The sequence below is a fragment of the Chlamydomonas reinhardtii genome, chromosome 15 (assembly GCF_000002595.2).
Source record: "Chlamydomonas reinhardtii strain CC-503 cw92 mt+ chromosome 15, whole genome shotgun sequence".
Classification (NCBI taxonomy): domain Eukaryota; kingdom Viridiplantae; phylum Chlorophyta; class Chlorophyceae; order Chlamydomonadales; family Chlamydomonadaceae; genus Chlamydomonas; species Chlamydomonas reinhardtii.
The window spans coordinates 1176197-1199239 of record NC_057018.1 but is presented as its reverse complement, the minus strand read 5'-3'; the positions used below and the strand labels follow the sequence as shown (position 1 = coordinate 1199239).

General features: G+C 62.9%; 4 protein-coding genes across 5 annotated transcripts in view; 3 read left to right on the top strand and 1 right to left on the bottom strand.

The window, feature by feature from the left end:
- Positions 1 to 2570, bottom strand: part of CHLRE_15g641266v5 (uncharacterized protein) — an 8702-nt gene extending 6132 nt beyond the window's left edge. Inside the window, exons 1-2 of one of the 2 annotated variants that reach the window (XM_043070662.1) lie at positions 2169 to 2570; positions 1610 to 1664 (exon numbers count right to left, since the gene is read on the bottom strand). In XM_043070662.1, coding sequence (XP_042916520.1) covers positions 1610 to 1664; positions 2169 to 2235 — 122 coding nt within the window. In that variant the 5' untranslated portion in view covers positions 2236 to 2570. The remainder of the gene's footprint in view (positions 1 to 1609; positions 1665 to 2168) is intronic. The other variant, XM_043070663.1, reaches the window with a different exon arrangement.
- A 1270-nt stretch (positions 2571 to 3840) lies between these two features.
- CHLRE_15g641250v5 (uncharacterized protein) lies at positions 3841 to 8736 on the top strand. Its single transcript, XM_001703021.2, has 7 exons — positions 3841 to 4067; positions 4135 to 4198; positions 4346 to 4436; positions 5401 to 5542; positions 6085 to 6106; positions 6399 to 6502; positions 7249 to 8736. The coding sequence occupies exons 1-7, from the start codon at positions 4059 to 4061 to the stop codon at positions 7360 to 7362; spliced, it is 546 nt and encodes a 181-aa protein (XP_001703073.1). The 5' UTR covers positions 3841 to 4058; the 3' UTR covers positions 7363 to 8736.
- A 134-nt stretch (positions 8737 to 8870) lies between these two features.
- Positions 8871 to 14826, top strand: CHLRE_15g641200v5 (uncharacterized protein). The gene is made up of 12 exons (XM_043070661.1): positions 8871 to 8982; positions 9074 to 9303; positions 9645 to 9795; positions 9998 to 10065; positions 10448 to 10541; positions 10841 to 10917; positions 11085 to 11150; positions 11447 to 11566; positions 11939 to 11986; positions 12288 to 12423; positions 12758 to 12834; positions 13362 to 14826. Exons 2-12 carry the CDS (start codon positions 9292 to 9294, stop codon positions 13458 to 13460), a joined length of 948 nt encoding a protein of 315 aa, XP_042916519.1. The 5' UTR covers positions 8871 to 8982; positions 9074 to 9291; the 3' UTR covers positions 13461 to 14826.
- A 284-nt stretch (positions 14827 to 15110) lies between these two features.
- The window catches only part of CHLRE_15g641150v5 (uncharacterized protein), a 25536-nt gene continuing 17603 nt past the window's right edge, over positions 15111 to 23043 (top strand). The window contains exons 1-9 of the mRNA XM_043070660.1: positions 15111 to 15551; positions 15670 to 16382; positions 16630 to 17226; positions 17459 to 17536; positions 17877 to 18546; positions 19007 to 19058; positions 19265 to 19500; positions 19861 to 22623; positions 22919 to 23015. Of these exons, the coding sequence (XP_042916518.1) occupies positions 15882 to 16382; positions 16630 to 17226; positions 17459 to 17536; positions 17877 to 18546; positions 19007 to 19058; positions 19265 to 19500; positions 19861 to 22623; positions 22919 to 23015 (4994 nt within the window). The 5' untranslated portion in view covers positions 15111 to 15551; positions 15670 to 15881. The remainder of the gene's footprint in view (positions 15552 to 15669; positions 16383 to 16629; positions 17227 to 17458; positions 17537 to 17876; positions 18547 to 19006; positions 19059 to 19264; positions 19501 to 19860; positions 22624 to 22918; positions 23016 to 23043) is intronic.

The following is a 23043-nucleotide window of genomic DNA, read 5'->3' as shown; positions in this document are numbered from 1 at the left end:
CCCACCTGCGCAGCTGACGCCCCAGGCCCCGCCCCCGCGCGCGCACGCATGCGTCACAGCCCAAAGTACCATCGCTCAGCGGCCGCATTTCTCCGGAATTCGATGACCACGCGCACACCACTTGCCCCCGCCCCAATCCTTCATATGCCGACCTGTGCCCTCCAACCCCCATCAGCGCCCTCACCCCATCAGCGCCCTCACCCATCAGTGCCCTCGTTCTCCCTCCTTCCCCCCATCAGGGCCGCGTTCCCTCGCCCCATCAGCGCCCTCCCCTCTTCTTCCTGTCCCCCTCAGCGCCCTCCCCTCTCCTTTCTGCTCCCGTCAGCGTCCTCCCCTCTCCTTTCTGCCCCAGTCAGCGCCTTCCCCTCTCCTTCCTCCCCTCACCAGCGTCATACCCTCTCCCGCCTCCCCCCATCAACACCCTCCCCTCCTCCTCTTCCCATCAGGCCTTCCTCTCTTTTTCTCCCCCCATCAGCGCCCTCCCCTCTCGTTTTCCCCCCATCAGCGCCCCCCCCTCCTCCTCTCCCCATCAGCGCCCTCCCCTCTCTCCTCCCTCCCCCCATCAACACCCCCCCTCTCCCTCCTCCCCCCCATCAGCGCCTTCCCCTCTTTTCCTCCCCTCTCCCTCCTCCCCCCATCAGCGCCCTCCCTCCTGCTTGGCCCCAAGCGCGCCCTTGCACCTCTTCCTTCGCCTCTGTCCCGCAGGCGGCCACCCTCACCTCGTCTTCCTCCGCCTCCTCCTGCTCCATCAGCGCCTCCCTGTCCGATGCCTCCCCATTGCCCCTCCCCGGAGCCACTGCCCCGTCCAGTGCCCCTCCCCTCCCCGGTGTTCCTCCCCGGTGCCCCTCCCCGTCCAGTGCCCGTCCCCTGTGCGCTCCCCCCCCCCTGTGCCCCCCCCCCCCTGGTGCCCCTCTCCAGCGCCCTTCCCCCAATCATTTCCCCCATTCCCGTTCCCGTCCCCATCCATGTGCCCCATCCCGTACCCCCATCCCCGTCCCTGGCCCACATCCCTGTCCCTGGGCCCCGTCCCTGGCCCCCATCCCCGTCCCCATCCCCGTCCCTGTCCCCTCCCTCAGGCCTCAGCCCTCACCCGGGGGCCCCCATTGCATTTCTGGGTTGGGCGGTGATTCCTTGACTGCCGGGGCCTACCTCTTGGGGCTCGAGCGAGTAACCTCCCCCCCCCCCTTCGATACGCGGTCATCGGTACGCGCGCCCCTACGCCTGCTTCTCTGTACCATCTTTGCAAGCCCCCTGCGTTCCGATGCAAGTTGTCCGTGGCTACCCATCCCCAACACCCCAGCCCACGCCTGCATACCCGCACAGCACACCCCTGCCCACCCTGCAACCCACACGCCGTGCACACCTGTACCACATACGCCCATACCTCCCTCCCTCCCTCCCTCCCTCGACCATCCTTTTCGTCAGCCCTCCTCCACACGCACGCTCCACATTTCCTCTACGCGCACACGCCCAATCACACGCCCCCCCCCACACCCACCGATAGGTCGTGAGCACCGTCGAGGCACAGCCACGCACGTGCGCTACACCCACATCGGCACCCAAACACGCCCTCGCACCCACACACGCCCGGCCCCCCACACACACCCACCGATAGGTCGTGAGCACCAGCTTGTTCGCGAACACGATTGACACAGCACTGAAGACTGCGAGTGAGATAGGAAGGGGGAAAGGCGCGTGGGCGAGGGTGGTGAGGGAAGGGCAGCGGTTGTGGAAAGACACGTTGAGCTGTGTGACATCGGAGGCCCCCGCCTCACAAGCAGGAAGTGCCCGCATTGTGTCGCTGAAGTGGTTACCAACGGCTCGCCAGCATGTTTACAGGCAGAATGTTTGAGGGGAGTCGCGAATGTAGGTTCCAAGCGATAGGTGAGAGGCAGGTGGGGCGAGGATCCATGGGCGCAAGCGTGGATGCCCGCGATTGAACGCGTGCAAGTCGGCGCATTCGTGTACATGCATGTAGCCCCAAGCTATGAGCACTATCCTTGGCATCACGTCGTTCAGCGCATGGACGCGCCGGTGGGCTGTGTTGGGGGTTGATTTCTGTGCGGGGCGCTGCCCGCGTGCCAAGTTGGGCGGGAGCCCGCGCCGCTTGAAAGCTGCAAACGACTGTTGCTCGGTTTCACAAACTGACACCCACGCGCGATCCTCACCATTTAGAAAGATGTAGAACAGTTTCATAACTGAAGACGGCCCAACAGCCTTTGGCTCTGCGCCCATCTTGCCCGATGTTGCGTCCTCAGTCTCCGATGGCTCCAACAATTGTTGTTTGGGTTGCGAATCAATTTTTCTGGGCTTAATCTACGCCTCGGAACAAATCACTCGCTCCGGCTCGAGGCCGCGTAACTGCTGCACGCACGCGAGCACCTACTGCGCACTGTTCTTGGTAAGCTTCATGCAGACGCAAAGAAGTACGTGCAAGTAATGAAAGATAGTCGGTCTATGCTGCTTATCATGCGCGAGAATCCAGACGAGCTTGGAAAGGCGCGAAAGCAGGAAACTAGCAGAGGTGCGAGGCAGGGCCTTCAAGCTCAAGGATAAACAGTGAATTAACTTTGAATGCGCATGGATCACGCAAAACCAAAAGTGTGCGATTGCGTCTGGCATGCTGTCAGGGCATCTGGGCAAGCGTTCCCGCCTTCGAGGCGCCCTACCTCTGCGCCTACCTCTAGCCCCGCCCCTGGAGCCCAACACCCCCGCGCCCCACTCGACGGCATCCCTCAATTTTATCCTCATGCAGCCAGGTGCTGGCGGCATTTCTTCAGTCCCCGAATCTTTCGGTCCCGCTAAAGTCCCCGCTGATCACCCGGTCCAGCAGGGGAGCCCAACACCCCCTGCGGTCCAGCCCCAGCCGCTGCCCCGTGGCCCGGCCCGGAGCCCCATTTCCTATTCTGCAACATTGTCCATCCGACCGTGGTCTCTGAATAAGATATTATAATCTAACCAATGGTGCAGCACACTTGCCGTAGATACGCCGAGTTCCATATCCAAGAGCCTGCCTGAAGCGGTGCGCACACACCCACATTCTACCTGCAGGGGAACCCCTGTCTACCTGCTCTTGCCAAATAACCACGGTCCACGTTGCTCCCCCAAGTGAAAGGTGTAGGCCTCGGCGCCTCAGCCGCGTCCGCTCCCTTGAACCCTGGCACTGTTCACCGCTACTTAGGTCCAGGCGGACGGAGGCCACCGCTTATAAGCCCATGGTACCGTATGCCCAACACGGCCTGCCGGGTGTTTTGCGGCTGCTTTCCTGTGATCGCCCGCACGGCCTTCCGCCTCCTGTCTCCCATCTTCCTTTAGTGCGCATTCGTCTAGATGGGCAGGGCTGGCGCCGCCAATGCTGCGATGGGATGGAAGCTAGCTTGCCTGCCTGCCGTCGTGCAGCCCCGCCCCTCCGCACCTCGACCCCTGAGGCCTGGCAACTCGTCGGTACAGTAACTCCGGCGTTAGACCAGCCGCGCACTCTTGCCCTGCCTCTGCCAGCTGTTTGCCATTTGTTGGGTATGGGGATTAGCTGCGCCCTAAGGGACCTTACCAACCTGCCTTGCCACTGTCCCATCACACACCCTGAGGCCTGAGGGACCAAGTGAGGGACTGCGAGCATACAGGACCCGCTGGCCTGGTCGTATTGTTGAATGTGCGGAGAGCCACCTTAATAAAACAGCTAGATGGGGCGTCTGGGTGGTGGCAAGGTCGCTGGGCGGTGACCGGCCGACCGGGGACAAGGCACGCCTCCATGCACACGTAGGGTATGTGTCGCTGCATCGGCAGGCTGGCTCGCGTGACAGGTTGCCTCAAATCTTTTCACACTATCGGTTTGTTACGAGTATAGCGCAACCTACCTGGCCGAGCAGCGTGCACAGTTCACGGTGGTCTAGTTCTAGACGGGCTCGCTGTATTTGTTTTTACACCGCTTGTTAGGCACAAAAAAATCAAGCAGACGTAGTGAGGCCAACACAAATCCCCTACAAAAAGACAAACCCACACGCGAGTGCGACCTTCTTGCTGTCACATAGCGTTCGCGCAGCTCGTGCAGCTCTACCATGGGACAAGTGAGATAATGTATCGCTTGATGGCTCTCGTTTTGGGTAGGATGCTCAACGTTCTGGAACATCGCAGGCCGCGAGCGGGGGCCTCACGCAAGGAGACGTGGATGAAGTCATAGCTGCCTCTAAAGGCGTATGTAAGTCATCCTTGTGCAGCGAAATGTCACGGCGTGGGCCTGAGTCGCGGTGCACGGTTCTCGGTGCCATCCTCAAGCCTGTGCGGACCCGGCGCGCCCGTCCTTCCACGTTACTGCTCTCTTTCTCGCTGGCATGCTCACTCGCAGTCAACCAGGCTGAGATAGAGGCGCTGTACAAGCGCTTCCGGGCGCTGGACCGGGGGCGCAAGGGCTACATATCCCCGGAGGAGTTCCTCAGGTGCGGCGGAATGATATCATGGTCATCGGCGCCTGATGTCGTGGCCGTGGTTGTGGTGTTGTGTTATGGGCTGTACTAGGGCAACTGTCTCGATCCTCCGACCAACACCATGGCTTCGACTCAATGGGGCGGAGGGGTGGGGTTTGCTGGGTTGCGTTGGCACGGTGAAGCTTCGCCGCGTGCAATGGGCACACTGGCGGGGGCGAAGGGGGCAGGCCCATGCCGCTGGCAACGACGGGAAAGGAATGGAGGGATTGTAAAAACCAGTTCAAACTACTTACTAAGCCAAACCAGGCTAAACTAACGGGGGTGGTAGCCGTCCATGGAGAGCGGAGTGATGAAATCAAAAGGGGAGGGATCCACCCATACGGTACGCATGAGCGCCAGCAGTCGTGGCAAGTTGTACGGACTAGGACGATTGAGGGGGCAGGCGGGGCAGCGCGGTCGTGCGATCGCGCCTGTGCCGTCCGCAACACTCGTAGCGCCGGGATCCGGCGAGTGGCCGGGTGGGCGGCAGGGGGTGGCTGGGTTGGCAGCAGGCAGGGGTGACACGCGGCGGGGCGTTAAAACAGCGGCGAGGCAGCCTTGGCATGGCCGCCCCAGCACCACGCCAACCCCATGCCAGCCCCACGCCAACCCCATGCCGACCCCCCACCCACCCCCCGGCTCCACGCCTCCACCCCTGGACTCTTGTGACCTATTTCGTTGGGCTCGGGCACAGAACCCCTCCCCCAACGGAATGAACTACCGTTCCCCCCACGCACACGCACGCATACATGTGTGAGTTCCGACGTCATTTTGTTGTGTTTTATACGCACACATACACACACATATACACACTGTCTAACGCGTAATGTTTTCCTTGTGCTCCTTGACACACACACACACACACACACACACACACACACACACACACACACACACACACACACACACACACACACACACACACACGTGCGCGCAGTATCCCCGAGCTGTCCATCAACCCGCTGGCCCAGCGCCTGGTGCGCTCCGCCGAGTGCCCCAACTTCCGCGACTTTGTCAGGCTGGTGGCGCCCTTCAGCCCGCGCGCCTCGCGAGACGACCGCCTGGCCTTCATCTTCCAGGTGGGCTCGGGCGGGCTCGGCTCGGCTTGATGGGCTAGGTGGGCTAGTTGGGCTAGGGGGGCTCCATGCGTGCTAGCCTGGGCTCCTGGCTTGGGCGTGACTTTGTTTCTCGTTTCTCGGGAGGCAGCTACGGTACTTATCAGCCACATGCTTCCCTTGCCCTGTCCCGTCGTTCTCCAGGTGAGCTAAGCAGCTCGGCGGCTGGGTGGCTGGGTGGCTCAGGACTCAGGGCTTTTTAGGTTTGTGGGATCTGCCTTGGGCTGTTTCTTGGGTGACATTTGGTTGGTGCTTCAAGGGTCACCCCGGCGGCGACGTCAAGCTCTCACGAGGCAGGAATTGCACGCAAACGCAAAGGCCACAAACGCAAAGGCCACAAATATCATGCGCACCACCACGTTTTAAACCACACGCAGTCAGTTTTCATTCCGGGTTCCGGGGTTGGAACATCCACTTACCCCCGCTACCCCACCCCCGCTTTTCCAAACATCCCTGCAACCCCCCCTCCAACGCATACCCCTGACACGACCGGCTCCACACCTCAGGTGTACGACGTGGACGGCGATGGTGGGTGTCGTACACGTGTGGCGTGGCTGCCGTGTGGTGTGTTTGCCGTACAAGCACGTGCGCGTCCGGCCCGTGTGTGTACGCGGAGGGATGTATGTTTGTTTGCGACACACTGTGTGTTTGTGTGCACGTACGGACGGTGTTGGTGAAAACTCCTGTACCCCATGCGCTCACTCACTTGCAACTCCTTGCAACAAGCACACGCTCTCCATCACCCACACGCTCCCCCTATCTGGCAACTCCCCCCTTTCCCCACTTCACTCTCACCCCCCACCTCACCCCCCCCCTGCAGGCTACATCTCTCGGGAAGACATGGCCATGATGCTCAAACAGCTGGCGGGCAGCAGCCTGGGAGAGGAGGACACACACGAAATCATCAGCCGCGTGCTAGCGCAGGTGTGTGAGGGGTTTGGGGGTGGGGGGGTGGGAGGGGTCGTGGGTTTTGGGTTTTGGGGCTGGGGCTGGGGGAGAGGAGGACACGCACGAGGTCATCAGCCGCGTGCTTGCGCAGGTGTGTGTGAGTGGGGTTGATGTTGGGGGGGGGGGGGGTTAGCGGGGGTTGGGGGTTTTAGAGGGTGGAGAGAGGTTGCAAAGATTGGTACAGAGAAGTTCTGGGGGTTGGGGTTTGGGGTTCTGGAGAGTTGCAGCGGCCGCAGACAGGCAGGACACACGCGACGTTGGTGTCAGACGGTGCCGGCACATGTGTGTGGCACGGCCGGGGGGAGCGGGTGACTGGGGGTTTTTGGGGGGGGGAGCGTGGGGAGGGGGGGGGGGAGCGTGGGGTTGGACCTGCGCTATGCGGGGGTAGTCGTGGTGGGGGCGAGCGCATGCCCTTCCCTTTCCCCGGTGTCCTTGGTGCGTCGCCTCGGCTTTGCAGCTCCCATACATTCCCCACGCACACCATCGGGCGGGCTTTCGTTTGGTTTTGTAACACCATCGGAAACCGGCCGTTCTCCACCTTCTCCCTGTCCCATTTCCCTGTCCCCCTTCCCATTCATTCCCCCCTCCCCTACACTTCTTTGTACCAATCCTTGCACCCCCCCCGGGGGTAACGCTTCATGTTCCGCAAGATGGTCTACCGTCTACCACTTCCTTAACTAATCATGAATGTAACCCCCCCTCCTCCTCCCTAATTCTCACAGGTGGGCGCCGCCACCGGCTCTTCGCTGGAGCGGCTGGACCTACCCGCCTTCAGGCGCGCGCTGGCGGGCGCCGACCTGTCCAACATGGTGGTGGAGGTGGGCGTGGACCTCTAGTGCAGCAGGAATGGAGGCGGAATGTAGCAGGAGGAGGAGGCTGTAGCAGCAGCAGGAGGCTGTAGCAGCAGCAGGAGCCTGTGGCAGGGGTGGCAGGCGGAGGTGGAGATCGTGGCAGGGATGGTCGCGCGTGTGGCAGCGTGTGTCGTGGAGAGATTGCACCAGCCGGTGCTGTGTGTGGCGGGATAAGCCAAGTGGCGGGATAAGCCAAGTTCTTGTCAACACGGGTTCCAAAAGTAAGCCACGCATGAGACGCGGGGTATTGAGGCGCCCGCCGGCTGCCAGGCCACTGCTAGATACCGGTACGGGTGGTTGGTACCGTAGTCATTGCCAAAGCCCAGGGGGCATTTGCCATAGGATACGTGCTGGCTGAATTTCGGTGGGTGGGGGCGATGGGGCAGGGTACAGGGGCAGTCCCATAGCGTGCAGCGGGTTCCCCTAGACCTCGAAGTTATATTTGCAATGCCAAGGCAGGAGGCAGGGGCGTGGCTGGTACAACGGCGGAGTTACTAGAGAAATGTAAGCTAGTGTGGCGAGAGTTACTGTACGGTACCGAGACATCGCTGACTTGCTGGCGGGAACAGGCGACGACAAGAACGTGCGACCAGCAGGTTGCTGCGTCCAGGCCTGGGCTTACGATGTGCCGAGGGTCTGTGCGTCGATGTCGCATCGGGGGTCAGGGGGCGGTGTTGCGGTGTCTAGCGGTGTGTCGGCTGCACCATCAAGAATTCAAGATCTCTTCGACAATTGTCTGGTCGGCAATGCACCCCGGGTCTGGGAACGTCGGGAGCTCGCCGGCCGTGGGGGGGTTGGGTGTCGGATAGGCATTACCGCATCAGGTTAGGCGGGTGAATGAGGTTGTATGAAGCATTGATGGGGTGGTGGCGTGATGAGCGGTGGGCGTGGAATTGTCATCAGGAGTTGAGCAGAAGGCGAGGAGATCCCTGATTGGCCATTGTTGAGGACTTGAGGACAGCCACTGAGGGCAACATGGCATCGGCGCGTCGCTTGCTTCAAGTCCCCGTTTTGCGAAAACGCAGAGCGCAGCTGAGGGAAGCGTACGGGGACTGGGATGGGGAGGGGTGGGGAAGATGGGGGGTGGTGGGCGCGGCTGTCAAACGTGTGACCGTCCGTAGCATCTATCGCGCAGGAGTGCGTGAGTGTAGTCAGCTTGACGACATGATAATGTATGGCGTGAAGGGCCTTGCCGAAGGCAACTCCAAAGCCCTGCTCGGACGCGGACATGTACCGCGTGGGCATGCGAGCGAGCAAAGAAAGGAGCCGGCGCGGTTTGAAGGCGACAGGGGCACACCACAAGCCGCATTGCCTACAGCGACTGTTTTCGGGATGTGTGTGGGCGAATAAACAAAGTGCGCGCTGGTCATTGACAGGTTGCGCGTCAACCCGGTGCGGGGTCGGGGCAGTTGATGACCTGGCGCGCCCCATCGCGCCCGGCCCCCCGCGCCTACAAATGCCACGCCGCTGATTGTCATGAAGTCGAGCCACGACAACTCTAAAGCTCACGCTTCGCATAAGACTAAGCCCCTAAGTGCATTCTGTTCTTGCCGCTGAAGTCGACGATTGGCTCCATAACGGTCGCCAACTTTCCTGCCCCGCGCTGTAAGTGCCTGCCGACACCTCTCATGCATCAGAAACGCTATCTTGTATATCTTGGCGCTCATCTGTTGAGCTTTCGTGCGCGCAACCACAGGTCGCTCCTTCTGCGCCCCGCGCGCTGTGCTCCTCGCGGCTTGAACGCACCTCAAGCGGGCTCGGCGAATTCTCTCTGGGCTACTCCCTGCTTGGAGTTCTATCTCGCTGCTTTGCGAGCTCGCATTTGGCGGACTGCCGGTGTCTCTGCCCGGCTGACAAGGACAGGCGTCGCTAACGAGTTGCGGTGCTTTGCTGTCTCGCACTAGCTCGCTATCCATGGCCACGAAGGTAAGATTGGTGCATATGCAGACCACTTGCAGTCCAATGCACTTGAAACTACTCAGCGGCGAGCTGGCACTTTTGAGCGATGGCGCGACACGCGACGGTGCAACCGCCACGACGAAGGCCAACGTCAGAGCCTACGCGAGAACCTACGCGAAGCACACACTCCAGCTGCTCCCAGATCCCCGCTAGCGCTCGCAGTTGGCGCACCTCAGCAGCCGCACCTGCCACACCTACCGCTTTCCTCTGCCCCGCCCCTCCCTCTCGCGCGTCCCACGCCGTCTCCTCACCCGCTGCCCGCTCCCCCTGTCTGCTCCCCTACATTTACCCAACCTACCTCGCAACAGGCAATCGAGCTGCCGACCGCGGCCACCTCTGAAAAGGCCTCGGGGGCCGGCGGCGCCGCGGCCGTCTTTTTCATCCCCAAGAGCGTCATCACCGAGCTCTACACGAGTGGCATCAGCGTCGGGACGGCCAACACCGTCACCAACCCGCTCGGTAAGCCATTCAATCTTCCCTCTCCCTCGCTCTTAGCAGGGTGGTGCCACACCCCTCCCATACACCCACCCTCCCCCACCCCTAGTTCTCCTCCCCTTCCCTCCCCTCCCCTTTCCCATCCCCTTACCGTCCTTAACTAATCATGAATGTAATCCCCTTACCGTACTCCCCATCGTGTGCCTTTCTTCTTCCTCCTCCCCAGATGTGATCAAGGTGCGGCTGCAGCTTGCTCGCAACCAGCTGGCGGCTGGAGTCAAGCCACCAGGCATGGTGAGTTGCCGGCTTGCCGCTGCATCAAAAGTTGCGTGGTTAGCACAAACTATGTACGTATGCCTCCGAAAGGGCAGCGCAATTTTGTGCGCATGCGCGACGCTCAGCGGTTTTGGCTGCGCAACGTGTGTTTGAGGTTTGCGCATGTCCAGTACCGAGTCAGGGATTCGTCAGTGGCATCCAAAACGCCGGGAGGGTGCGCGGTGCGCCGGTGCCCCTGCGAGCCCGCCGTGACACCACCTGCCATCCGCTCCCCATTCTCTTTCCCCTGGAACCGCAAAACGCCCCCCACCCCAACACTTGACCCAGCCCACCCCACCCCCTCTTGCGTCCCGTGTTTCCCTCACCTCCGCCTCCCTCACCTCCGCCTCCACCTCCGCAGATCGCCACGGGCATCAACGTGGTCCGCACCGAGGGCGTCGGGGCCCTGTGGAGCGGCCTGGGGCCGTCCCTGGCGCGAGGCTTTTTCTTTGGAGGTGAGCGAGCGAGTCGCGAGTCGCGCGAGAGCCGTCTGTGTGGGCCATGGGCGCGTGCGCCGCCGCCGCTGCCTTGCGCGTAACATTGCTTCGTTCCGTTCGCTAGCAAATCGTTTATTCCATGTTGGTCGGGTCGGTCGGGTCACGGGTGCGCCCTGTCACGCACCCGCCTCCCCTCTTCTGCCATGAGAAACAGCTCAAGGGGTGTGCGTGGCGCACCGACGTTTGCAACCTGCTTTTCACCTGATCATTATTGACAGTCTGGTGCTCGCGCGACCTGCCACACGATGCACACACAGGCGCTCGCCTGGGCCTCTACACGCCCATCAAGACGGTCATCTGCGGCGAGAACTCAAAACCCAGCCTGGAGATGAAGGTGCGGGCGCTGCGTGCTTGATTGTGTGCATATCTGTTGGTGTGCTAGGAAAGCACGAAGGGAAAGAGCGTGTGTGTTGCGTGTGTGTTGGTACGTTGGAAGGAGCGCACTCAGTTACTGCACCCGCCACCAACTTCGCACCCACCCACCCACACTTGCCGAAACAGGTGCTGTCTGGTTCGCTGTCTGGCGGCTTGGCGGCGGCGGTCACCTCGCCCATTGAGCTGATCAAGGTGAGCAAACGGCCTACATCGTCTTTCCAAGATTCAGGAAAAGGAAAAGGAGAGGAGGAGCAACGAAGGGAAGATGGGCTTCGATGCAGCACAACGACGCTATGCATGTTGCTTGTCGCTGGCGGCACCTGTCGCGTGCCTCCACACCCCCAACACCAACACGGCCTCGCGGCTTCGTGCCCGGACTACCCGGACCCGAAACGTGCACGCACTCACACGCCGCACGCACATACGCAGCAGCCCCGGCCCCCGTACCGCAACCGCCCACGCGCTCCCCGTTCCCCTGTCCCACGCAGACGCGGCTGCAGGCGGCGGGCCGCGACCCCACCGTGCCCAAGACCTCGGTGGGCGTCATCCGAGCCGTCGTGGCGGCGGACGGCGTGGCGGGGCTGTGGAAGGGAGCCATGCCCGGACTGGTGAGGGCGCGCGTGCGTGGCTGCGGGCTTATGGCTGTGTGTGGTTGGGGGAGAGTGCGTGTTGGGAAGAGCACAAGGGCCGAGCTAAGAGTAATGTTTGTGTGCGGGAGTGTGTGTGGCTGTGCCTGTTGCAGTGTCGGCGGAGGGGCTGGTTGTGCGGGCGGTCCAGATGCGGGGGCTCGCTTTTAGGAAAGGGGCGGGCAAGCACGATCCAAGGGAGGTGGGGGGGTTCTGGGGTTGCCGCACGTGTGTGTGGCTTCCGCGACACACGCAGCCCACCTGTCCTGACAACGGCATGCACCCGCCGCTTCCTCCTTGCCCCTACCTCCCCTCACCCACCTCCTCCACCTTCTCTTGCCTTCCCACAAACAGATCCGCTCGGCCATCCTGACGGCGGCGCAGTGCGCCACGTACGACGAGGTGGGCGCGGGTGGCGGCGGGGGGTGGGGGGCTGGGGAGTGGGGAGGACGTGTCAGGGTACGTGTCATCAGGGTACGTGTCAGGGTACGTGTCACTGCTCGCGTTGTGACCTCCGCACGCGAGTCACGCACGCTTGCGCGCGCAGTTCTTTACACGCAAACACACACGCGACCTCGCATACCGCTACCACGCACATAAACCTCCCACGCGTCCACTCCCGTTGACTTTGGGATTGGGATGAACTAAAATCTCAACCCCCCCAAAGAAGCACGCACACAACCAAAACCACACGCGCGCGCAGGTCAAGCGCACCGTGACCGCCACCACGGGCTGGACGGACGGCGTGGAGCTGCACCTGACCAGCAGCATGATTGCCGGCCTGGTCACCACCACCATCACCAACCCCATTGACGTGATCAAGACGCGCATGTTTGTGGGTGAGTGTAACGGCCACTCGGTGTGTTGGGTGCATGTGCGCACTGATGAGGAGCTGGGCCCGGCACGTGTGTTGTGCGGGAAGTGGGGAGTGCTTGCCGCGAGCGAGCGAGCTGCTTTGCTTGAGGTTTCCTGGTGGATGGGCACATACATGCTTAGTGGGGGGGGGGCATGGGCGCGGTAGGTTTTGGCAGCATTGTGGTGGCCGCCGGGGCAGGGGAGCGGAGCTCGGGGACAGGACGGGTGGGCTTTGCCCACACGGTAACAGTAGTTCCGCACCCCAACCAACCAATCAACCAACCGCCCTAAGCAACCAACCAACCAATTCTCTCACAGGCGGCAAGTCGTACAGCGGGCCCATGGCCTGCGCCGCGCACGTGCTCAAGAGCGACGGCCTGATCGGGTTTATGAAGGTGTGTGTGAAAGTGTGTGTGCGTGTGAAAGTGTGTACGTGTAAAAGTGCGTGCGTGTGCGTGTGAAAGTGTGTGCGTGTGTGTGTGTGTATGTGTGTGTGTGTGCGTGTGTGTGTGTGTGTGTGTGTGTGTGTGTGTGTGAGAAAGTGTGTGAGAAAGTGTGTGTGCGTGTGTGCGCGCGTGTGCGTGTGTGCACGTGCATTGTGTGCCGACCGTCCTCAGTAGGTGTGAAAGCGGCGCGGACCCTGTGGCATGGGTAGCATGGGGCAGGTTCTGCGTGGGTACTGGGGTTTTTGTAAACACCAGCCCAACGTGAACCAAACCTAGCCAAAGTAGCCGAGCACAGGCGGGGAGGCACCAACACGCCGGCCTAGCGGTTTGGTGGTCCGGCGGAGGCATGCGGCCCCATCCACAGATCCGCCGGACAGGCTGCCATCCTGTTTCCCCCCTCCCCACCGCGGGCCCCTCCTGCTTGTGACCGCTCCGTACCCCCTCCCACCCCACCCCCTCCTGCTCGGCAACCCCAGGGCTGGTCCGCTTCGTACGCACGCCTGGGGCCGCACACCGTCATCATGTTCCTCACCGCGGAGCGACTGCGCAAGTACGCCGGCCTGCAGAGCCTCTAGAACCTCCCAAGTAAGGCAGGAGGCAGGGCCTCTAGCTAGAGCATTTGGAGCCTCTAGAACAGAGGCCCTGACTCTAGGCAGGGCAGCAGGATGCGTGAGAGCGTGTGTGCGCATGCGTGCTTGTGTGCATGTGTGAGTATTTGTGAATATGTGTGCGTGTCAGTGGTTGAGCGGGGCGAGCGGCGGGGGCTTGCGAGGTTTAGAAGGAAGATGGTGGTAACCGGCGGGTGCCGGCTGCTGCTGACGCCGCCGGTGCCGAGAGACCAAACGTTTGCGGGAATGGGTAGCAGCAGCAGCAGCAGCAGCAGCAACTTGCGTGACGTAACCTCAAGCATTTGAGCGGCACGCATGGTTGCATGAGTAGTAGATTTGGACGCAGTGACAAGTGACACGCCTTGCGACGCGCGCAAACACGGCGCACGGATACAGCGAGTGTGGGCAATGATGATTGTGTTGCGTGCGTGTCCTTACGTTGTGCTGGGACTTTGACAAGACATGCTGCGGTCGCGTTGCCTGCCTGATGGAATGCGAAGCACTGCGGGAGAGTTTTGGCCGGCAGGGTTTTGGGCACTGGATTGGGCACTGGATAGATATCGCTGGATAGGGAGGAGGCCCGGAGCAGCAGGTCGGGTCCAAGATTTTGCCTTGAGGTTTGTGCGTGTGTTTGCAGGCCTATCTCCCCAATGGATTCCCGTGCCCTGCGTGTTGCATGCACATACGCACGTCATGCTAAGCAAGGCGGGGGGCGGACTTGATAGCTTTGGGGTTGGGACCGTACACGGCGGCGAGCAAGCAAGGCAGATGGCGGCTCCGCGAGACACGTACGGCCGGACTCAGTAGTGGGGGCAATCGATCGCCGCAATCCCTGTACGGTATCATTGGTTAAGTAAGGTGTATCAAGCATGGGAGTAACGGTATAAACGAGCCAGCAGTTTTGTATGTATGGCACGGCCGCACGGGGGTGATGAGACGCACCACTCAGGCTCGGAAGCACACTGGCACATGTCTAGAGCCAGGGTGCAAAGCAATTGGGCAATTCGGAAGTGCCCTTATTAGCGGTGGTGTATTTGTATCGTTACTTCCAGTCCTAGTCACTTAGCCGGTCCGTGCTGCATCCCAACAAATACCTTGCCTGATTGATGAGCGACTACAGTTTTACGCTTTTGCTTCCAAGCAGCTCTTGGGATCGGGAACAGGGAGCAGTGGACGTCAAGCGTGTCAGTCAACAGCGCTCAATTGCGCGATTGGTGGCCCGCCTCTCAATCCAGTTGGTTCAGCAGCATGCTACGCGTATGTGAAGCTATGGGACAGGGATGCCTCAAACCCGGCACAACGATGCGGTCATGCGGTCACACCGACTTACTAAGCAGGACAAAGGTGAGGCCCGCCGGGGACATTTTGGCGAGGTGGGGGACGCTCTCAGGTTGCCAGCAGCATCCCGCGTGCCTCTCCCCAATGCGCACTCTGTCGTTGGCCAACACTTTTGGAACCCGGACTACTGTGCGCGAGGCTCGCCTTCGGCCTGCCTGGACGTCTGCCCACGCCGCGTTGGGATGGGTGGCCCAACCGTAGCGTGCCATTCGATCCTGGCACCGCCGATTGAATATACACTTGCGAAGAAACACACAAGCAATTCATATTGTACTGATCATAATAGCAGTTTCTTTAACCGCAATGGCGCAAATGATTGAGAAACTGGCCGGCATGTTGATTTCAACCCTATTCCTGAGGATCCAAATGCGTCCATAATAAATACTATACATGTTTGTACATTGACGCTAGGAACATGCCGCCAGTTGCGGTCAGGTGTGAGCCGACAGCTCGCAGCCAAACACGCTTTCACCCAAAGCCCTGAATATGATGATACTCCTTATGGTGACAGATACCATGTCTTGTGTATGCGACAGCGCTGGGCAAGGCCGCTGCAGCAGGCAAACGCTGCTGTGCGGATACAGGCTGGAGGCTGCACTGGCGCATTAGAAATGTGCAAAGAAAGGAAAACGCGCATTCCTTTAATTGCTGGAGCGGGGCGGCTTGCGCCCTTGCTCGCGTGCGTTCTCTTCGCCGCATCACTCGGCACCGGCGTGTTCGGTGAGCCTCGCTTGCGTGGGCCTGGTTGTTCTCTTCGCATACTAACAGCATGCTGGTAAGCGGGCACGACGCACATATTCATTTTGCATTTGCCTGGGTCCTTTGTCCGTCGGCGCAGGGAGCGTGCCCCCGGTCCCACCATCGCCGGAACCGCCTTCGCCCCCCGCCGCCTCCGCGAGTGCCGCGCTCCCGACATGGACGCATTCGTGCCGATTGCAGCTCATCGGCAGCGGCATGTCAGGAGCTGCAACCGACGGCAGCACAACGCCTAAGGCTTGGTCGTTTCAAAGCGCGAGCATCGAATGTTGGCCGGCATCCCTGGACGCAGTAATGGACGGTCCCACGCCCTCCACAACATGGCCACAGCCCTCGTCCTCACCCTCGCCCTCGCCAGCCCCTTCCTCCAGCCCGTCCCCGTCCCCCACCGCCTCCCCCAAGCCCTCCCCAAGCCCCTCCTCCTCCTCCTCCTCCTCCCCCGCCCCTTACCCACCCATCGCCGCCGCCGACCTGGTTCATGTGTCGGCATGGGCACCGCTGGCGCTGCTTCTGCGCAGCTCCGCCGGCGGTCTGCGAGGCATCGCCCTCAGCAACGACCGCACCGCGCTCGTAGCCGCCGCAGACGCCACGGGCAGTGGCAGCGGCAGTAGCAGTAGCAGCGTCAGTGGCAGTAGCAGCGTCAGTGGCAGTAGCAGCGGCAGCGGCAGTAGCAGTGGCAACACGACGAGCGGCGCGGGCGACTGGGGTCTGTCGTTTGTGGGTGTGCCCCACCTGCGACTGGTTGGCTGCCGGGTGAAGGGGCTGCCGCTCAGCTCCGTGGCGCCGCTGCTGCAGGTGCGACCGTGTGTGTGTGTGTGTGTGTGTGTGTGTGTGTGTGTGTGTGTGTGTGTGTGTGTGTGTGTGTAGCTGTGTGCGTGTGTGCTGGTGATTGGCGCCATGTACGGTACGGGTTTGGCGTGTGTGGATGGGGGCGAGAGCACGCACGCTTGGCACGTGATTGCGTTCACATGACTCAATGTTGGCGATCGCTCGTGCTTACCTGAATCGAGTGCATGTGCGTGCCCGCATGTTGGCGACACAGGTCATCGGATCCAACTACCTGACGGTCCAGGGCCTCACCCTGTCGCGGCTGTGGGGCGAGCCCGTGGTCAGCGGCAGTAGCAGCGGCAGCAGCAGTGGCGGCAGTAGCAGCGGCAGCGGCGTCGGCGGCAGTAGCAGCGGCAGCCCCAGGCGGCGGGTGTACGGCCCGCTGCATGCGGCGGGGCTGCTGGGAGCTGACCTGCGTGGCGTGTCGTGTGCCGACGTGTCCGACGCCCACGGCTACTCCTGCCTCGCGCTGCTCTTCCGCGCCCCCGGCAGTAGCAGTGGCAGTAGCAGCAGCAGTGGCAGTGGCAGTAGCAGCAACATTAGCAGTAGCGGTGGAGTCTCGGCTCTGCTCCGGATCGCGGACAGTCGCTTTCAGCGGGGTCGGGTGGTCTGGCCCGGTGACCTCACGGGGGGCGGCGGCGCTGCTACTGCCGGTCTTGGCGGTGCCAGCGGCTCGGCGGCTGTGGCTGCTACTGCCGCCGCCGCCCTCGCCAACGTGACCGCCGGCGCTGTGGTGGTGTGGTCACCGCCAGCGGCGGCTGTAGCAGCAGCGGCCGGAAACGCCAGCGCGGGCAGCTTGGCCTTGGGCGAGGTGCGATTTGGACGGGCGCGTGCGCGTGTGTGTTGACGGGTTGGGAGTGGACGGCGGGCTCGCTCATTGGTGGGTGGAGGGCTGCTAGCTTGAGGCACGCACACTCGCTGCCCTTCGATCCACTATATCGTCGCTTATAAATACAATTTCGGTTTGAATGCGCGCCCGCTCTGTTCGCGCACTCCTTTCCCCCACACGCTCTCTGTCGATTCCCGCACACTCGCTAACGCAGGTATGGCTGGAGGGAGTGACGGCGGACGCCAACGCGGGTGGCAGCGGCGCGGCCCTGGCGTTGCTGGGCGGGAGCCTGGTAAGCTGCCGTACATGCTGACATTGGCAGGTTGTGTGCTTCCGTTGCTTTCTAATTTTCGCCTACGTTCAGCTATCGGGTGGGGTCGCGTGCTGGATGCCCTGTGCGCTTCCTCATTGATGTTGCTGTGCGCTGCATTGCATCGCAGCATGCATAGCACTGCTGGGTGTGGCCATCTTGGCGGTGGCGGTGGCAGTGGGAATTCTGTGGGCGGCCATCCCACACCTTTCTCTACTTCTCTCTTCCACCTGCTTTCCGATTCCCTCCATGCGTATGCCTCGATCGCCCTGTCCTGCCGTGTCGTACGTGTCATGTCGTGTCGTGTCATGTCATCATGCAGGGCACTCTCACGCTGATGAAAACAACGCTCAGGAACAACACAGCAGACCCGGCCGCCGCAAACACCGACGGCGCCGCACTCGTGGCCCTCATCTTTGGCGGCGTTGCCGGCAGCGGTGGCGGCGGCAGTGGCGGCGCGGTGTACATCGAAACCGCCGTGCAGCGTGTCGTGCTGGCCAACCGCTCCTCCCTAGCCCAAAACCGTGCCGCCGCCCACGGCGGCGCGCTGGCGGTTGGCGGCGGGCCGTTGGGCTCCCTTGAGCTGTACGACAGCAGTACACTGGAGTACAACACGGTGCAGTACGGCAGTGGCGCGGCGGTGCACTGCGGCGGTGATCTGGGCCAGATGCTGATGTACGGCGGCAGCGGCGCGTACGGCAACGCTGCCAAGGGATCCAACGGTTTTGGAGGGGTGCTGTACGCAACCGGAAACGTGACCCGGATCCAGATGTACAACGGCAGCAGCATCAGCGGCAACAGTGCCGTACGCAGTGGCGGCGCGCTGTACGGCGCCTCCAGCATGGGTGAGATCGTGCTGTACGGCGCCAGCGGCATCAACGGAAATTCGGTTGGCACGGGATCCGGAGGAGCGATCCACGTGGCGCAGTCGTTGGCTTTGCTCCGCCTGACTGATGGCAGCAGCATTGACAACAATGCCGCCGCCACCTCGGGTGAGCGAAGATCACGGGAGCACGGGGGGCGTGCGGTGGGAGGGTTCGTGGGTAGGCGGTGGTGGTACTAGGCGGGTGATCGAGGCGATCGATGTTGGTTTGTGGAGCCATCCGCAGCAGCAGTCCTGTGTGCTTGCTGTGCTTGGCTGCTTGGGGCAGGGCTCTAATGGACGGGAAGTAAGGGCGGCGGGGGGGGGGGCGGGGTTTCGCTGGGCGGCGGTCGGAGGTGCATGCCCGCGCAAAATCGAGGGCGGGCGGGGGAGATGGAGGAGATGCAGATGCATCTGCTCCTCTGTGTCTCGGACCGGCTAGCCGACCCGGGCCACAACCACCAACCGTTGCTGCACGCCACGCCACGCCACGCCACGCCACGGCACGGCACGCCACGTCATGCCCCCCCCCATACATTTGCTCCACTTCTCTGTTCCAACCTTTGCAACCACCGACCCAACACACACAGGCGGTGGGGTGTACCTGGAGAGCGGCTCCCTGGGGGCCCTGGAGCTGTACGGGTGAGCGTGTGTATTTGTGTGCGTGTGTGGGTGTGCGTATCTGCCAGTTTGGCTTTGCTTGATTTAGTTTGGGCTTGTAGTTACAATCCCCCACTCCCCCGCCCCCCCCCCACACACACACACGCCTGACCCGCTCTGCCCTGGCCTGCCCTGCCCTGCCCTGCCCCCCCCCCCTCCCCCCCTTCCCCCCCCCCCCACACACACAGTGGCAGCACCATGGACGGCAACACAGCAGCCAACGGTGCCGGCGGCGCCGCCTGTGCCGCTGCCGGCTCGCTTTTAACTGTAACCCTGGACGGCGGCTCCAGCATCAGCCGTAACGCCGCCAAGGGTACAGGCGGCGGTGGCGCGCTGTTTAGTCATGATCGGATCGCGGCTCTGACGCTGGCGGGTGCGAGCCACATGGATACGAACAGCGTGCTGCTGCTGCGGGACGGCTCTGGTGAGTTGGTGGGGTGGGTGGGGTGGGCGGGAGGGGTGGCGGGTGGGGTGTTGGGGCAGGTGGTGTGAATAGATGTGCATGAAGTGTGCGTACGTGTGCCTGTGGATAAATAGGGGGCAAGGACGCGCACAGCGGCCGGAGGGAATAATGCTGTGCGTTAAAGGTGTGCATGCGTGTGCGTGTGTGTGTGTGTGTGTGTGTGTGTGTGTGTGTGTGTGTGTGTGTGTGTGTGTGTGTGTGTCATTGTGCCCTTTGTCCTGATTCTGTGCATGCAAGCGATTGTGATCGGGGCGCCATTTTACATGTCCGTATGTGAGGCCGTCTTCTCCCCTCTCCCACACCACGCACGCGCTGCCGCAGGCGGCGCGGTGTACTGCACCGGCGGAGTGGTCAGCATCACACTTTCAGGCGGCTCCTCGGTTTCGAACAACAGTGTGACCGGCCTGCAACGTGGGCGCGGCGGCGCCATTGCGGTTGACAACCGCCTGAGCCAACTGCTGCTAACCGACGGATCTTACATGGTCGGCAATGTCGTGAACAACGGAAATGGCGGCGCGGTCTTTGCCGCCACCATAAAGTACGTTGATCTGAGCAGCGGCGCGTACGTCATCAATAACCAGGCGGTTGGCGGTGATGGCGGCGCGGTGTACGGCGCGTACCTGCTATCAGACGTACGGCTAACCGGCGGCGCGGTGGTTGATGACAACGCGGCGGGGGGTAGCGGGGGCGCGCTATACTCTGGCGGCCCCTTGGGCTCCCTCGTGCTATCAGACGAGGGGAGCAGCATGTCACGGAATACGGCAGCCGGTGGGCCCGGCGGCGCTGTTGCCGTGCCGTACGGCACGGGTGTTGAAACCGCGGGCCGGGTTTCAATCCTCTCGCTGTCTGGTGGCGCCGCCATGAATGACAACGAGGCGCATGGTGGACCTGGCGGCGCACTTTTCGCCGGCGCCGCCATTGATGCCGTACTCATTGAGGGCGGCAGCAGTGTCACAGGCAACACGGCGTTGGATCCAGAACTTGGGTACGGTGGCGCGTTGTACGCGGCGGTTGGGATCAGTTCCATCACCATCACGGGATCCGGATCCAGCCTGGACGGAAACCGCTCCGCCAAGGAGGGCGGCGCGGTTTTCTGCGGCGGACCCGTGGGTCTGGTGCTGCTGTCCGATGGCGGCAGCATGCGTCGTAATGCCGCCGCCGGCGGCAATGGCGGCGCCATCTGTGCTGCTGCGCCGTACTTCACCAACGGCAGCGCGCTCGCGGTGCCCAGCACGGCGCCGGCGCTGTCGGGCATGGGAGAGCTGAATGGCCTGACGGTTAGTAACGGAAGCGAGGTGGTTGGCAACCGCTGCTGGGGCCATGGTGGCGCGGTTCACGCGGACAGCCGATTGGTGGAGCTGCGTGTCTCCGGCGCCAACTCCTCCCTCTCTGGCAATCAGGCCGGCGTCGACGTCAGCGCTAGCAATGTCAGTGGTGGCGGGGACAGCAATGGCGGCGGCGGCAGCATTGGGGGTGGCAGCGGCATTGGGAGCGGCAGCGGCAGCGGCGGCGCGGTGTTCGCGGGCTCGCTGCCCGGCGGGCTGTACATCACCGACGGCGCGGTCGTGTCGTACAACAGCGCCACTGGCGGCGGCAGCGGCGGCGCCGTCTACGTGGCGGCGGGGCCGCTGCCCAACGCCACCATCGCCGGCGGCGGCACGGTCGTGTCGTACAACGCCGCCGGCGGCGCCTCCGACAGCTCTGGCGGCTTCCTTGCCATTGCCGTTGGCGGCAGCGGCGGCGGCGGCGGCGGTGGCGGCGCGCCCGGGCTGGGCCTGCTGCTGGTCACCGACGGCGCGGCTGTGTACGGCAACAGTGCCACCCGTGGCGGCGCCGTCAGCTGTGGCGTGCTGGGGCGGCTGCGGTTGGAGCGAGGGGCGGTGGTCAGCGGCAACACGGCGCGCCCGCCGGGCGTTGGCGGCGGCGGGATCGTTAGCTACGGCGGCGCCGTGCACGTGTCGTACCGTTTGGATGCGTTGGAGATCCGGAGTGGCGGGCGGCTGGAGGCGAACAGCGCGGATCCGGGGCACGGCGGCGGCGTGGCGTGTTTTTCTGGATCCGGATCCAGCAGCCCCAACGCCTGCCGCGTGGCCTCCGTGCTCATTGACGGCAGCAGTGGCGGCCGTGTCGGCGGTGTCGGCGGGCAAGCAGCCGCCACGCCATCAATGACGACGGGCATCCTCAACTGTACCGCGCGATTGGGCAACGGCGGCGGCATCTGGGTGGAGGGAAACCTAACCGCCATGGTCATGACGGGACGCGGCGCCAGCCTGTCGCACAACGCCGCAGTGCCCGTGTCCAATTCAGGATCCAACGGCCAGGGCGGCGCCGTGTTCGTCGGCGGCGTGCTGGGCTCCGTAACCGCCGACGGCGGAGCTGCCATCTCAGGCAACCGCGGCAAGTCGGGCGGCGCGGTCTATGCGGCCCGCTCGCTGGGCGCGGTGTGGGTGCTGGGCGGCTCTGTGGTCGACGGCAATGTGGCCAGCAGCAGTGGCGGCGCGCTGTACACCGCTGGTACCATCAGCTTACTAACGGTTGCGGGCGCCGGCTCGGCCTTTAGTAACAACGCGGCGCGCGGCGGCGGCGCCTCTCGCGACGATGGCGGCGGCGCGGTTACGGCGGTTGTGGGGCTGGGCAACGTAACGCTGTCGGCTGGCGGCGCCATGACTAATAACTCGGCGGCGGCAAATGGCGGCGCGGTGCTAGTTTCGCGGGGGCCTTTGGGCTACCTGCGGCTGTTGGACGGCGCCGCCATGACTAATAACGCCGCCAACAACTCTGGCGGCGCCGTGTACGGTTTTACCGCTATCTACGAGGTGCACGTGCTGGGCGTGGCGGCGGCGGCGGCGGACAGCGTCGGCAACAGCAGCAGTGGCAGCAGCGGCAGTAGCAGTAGCAGTAGCAGCAGCAGCAGCAGCAGCAGCAGCAGCATGCCTGCTACAGCCGCCGCCCTGTCCCGGAACTATGCGGGCTACCGCGGCGGCGCCGTTGCGACCAACGGCACGCTGGGGTTGCTGGAGGTGGGGCCGAGTGGCGGCGTGAACGACAACCGAGCGCGCGGAGATGGAGGAGCGGTGTTTGCAGGTGCGACCATTGGTTATTGCGTCGTAAGTGCGTGTGTGTGTGTGTGTGTGTGTGTGTGTGTGTGTGGCTGTGGGTGGGTGTGGGTGTTTGGGTGGGTGGGTGTGCCAGAGGGGACAACCTGCAATGAGGCCTGGCCTGGGCCTTGTGTATGGCCGGTAGGGGACTGAGCCTCTGCCTGTGCCCCTCACACCACATCCTTCGTCTCTACCGATTGCCTTGCCTAATCTGTATAGTTTGGGCTGGTACTGACAACCTCCCCCAACCAAACCGCCCTGCACGCGTGTCGGTTGCGCAGCTGTCAACCTGACGACACTGATATTGCCACCTCCCGGCCCCTCCGGCGCACCCTCCACCGCCCTGGCTTGGAACCTGGCCGACCGCGGCTGTGCGCTGTTCGTGGGCGGCGCCTCCCGTGACAGC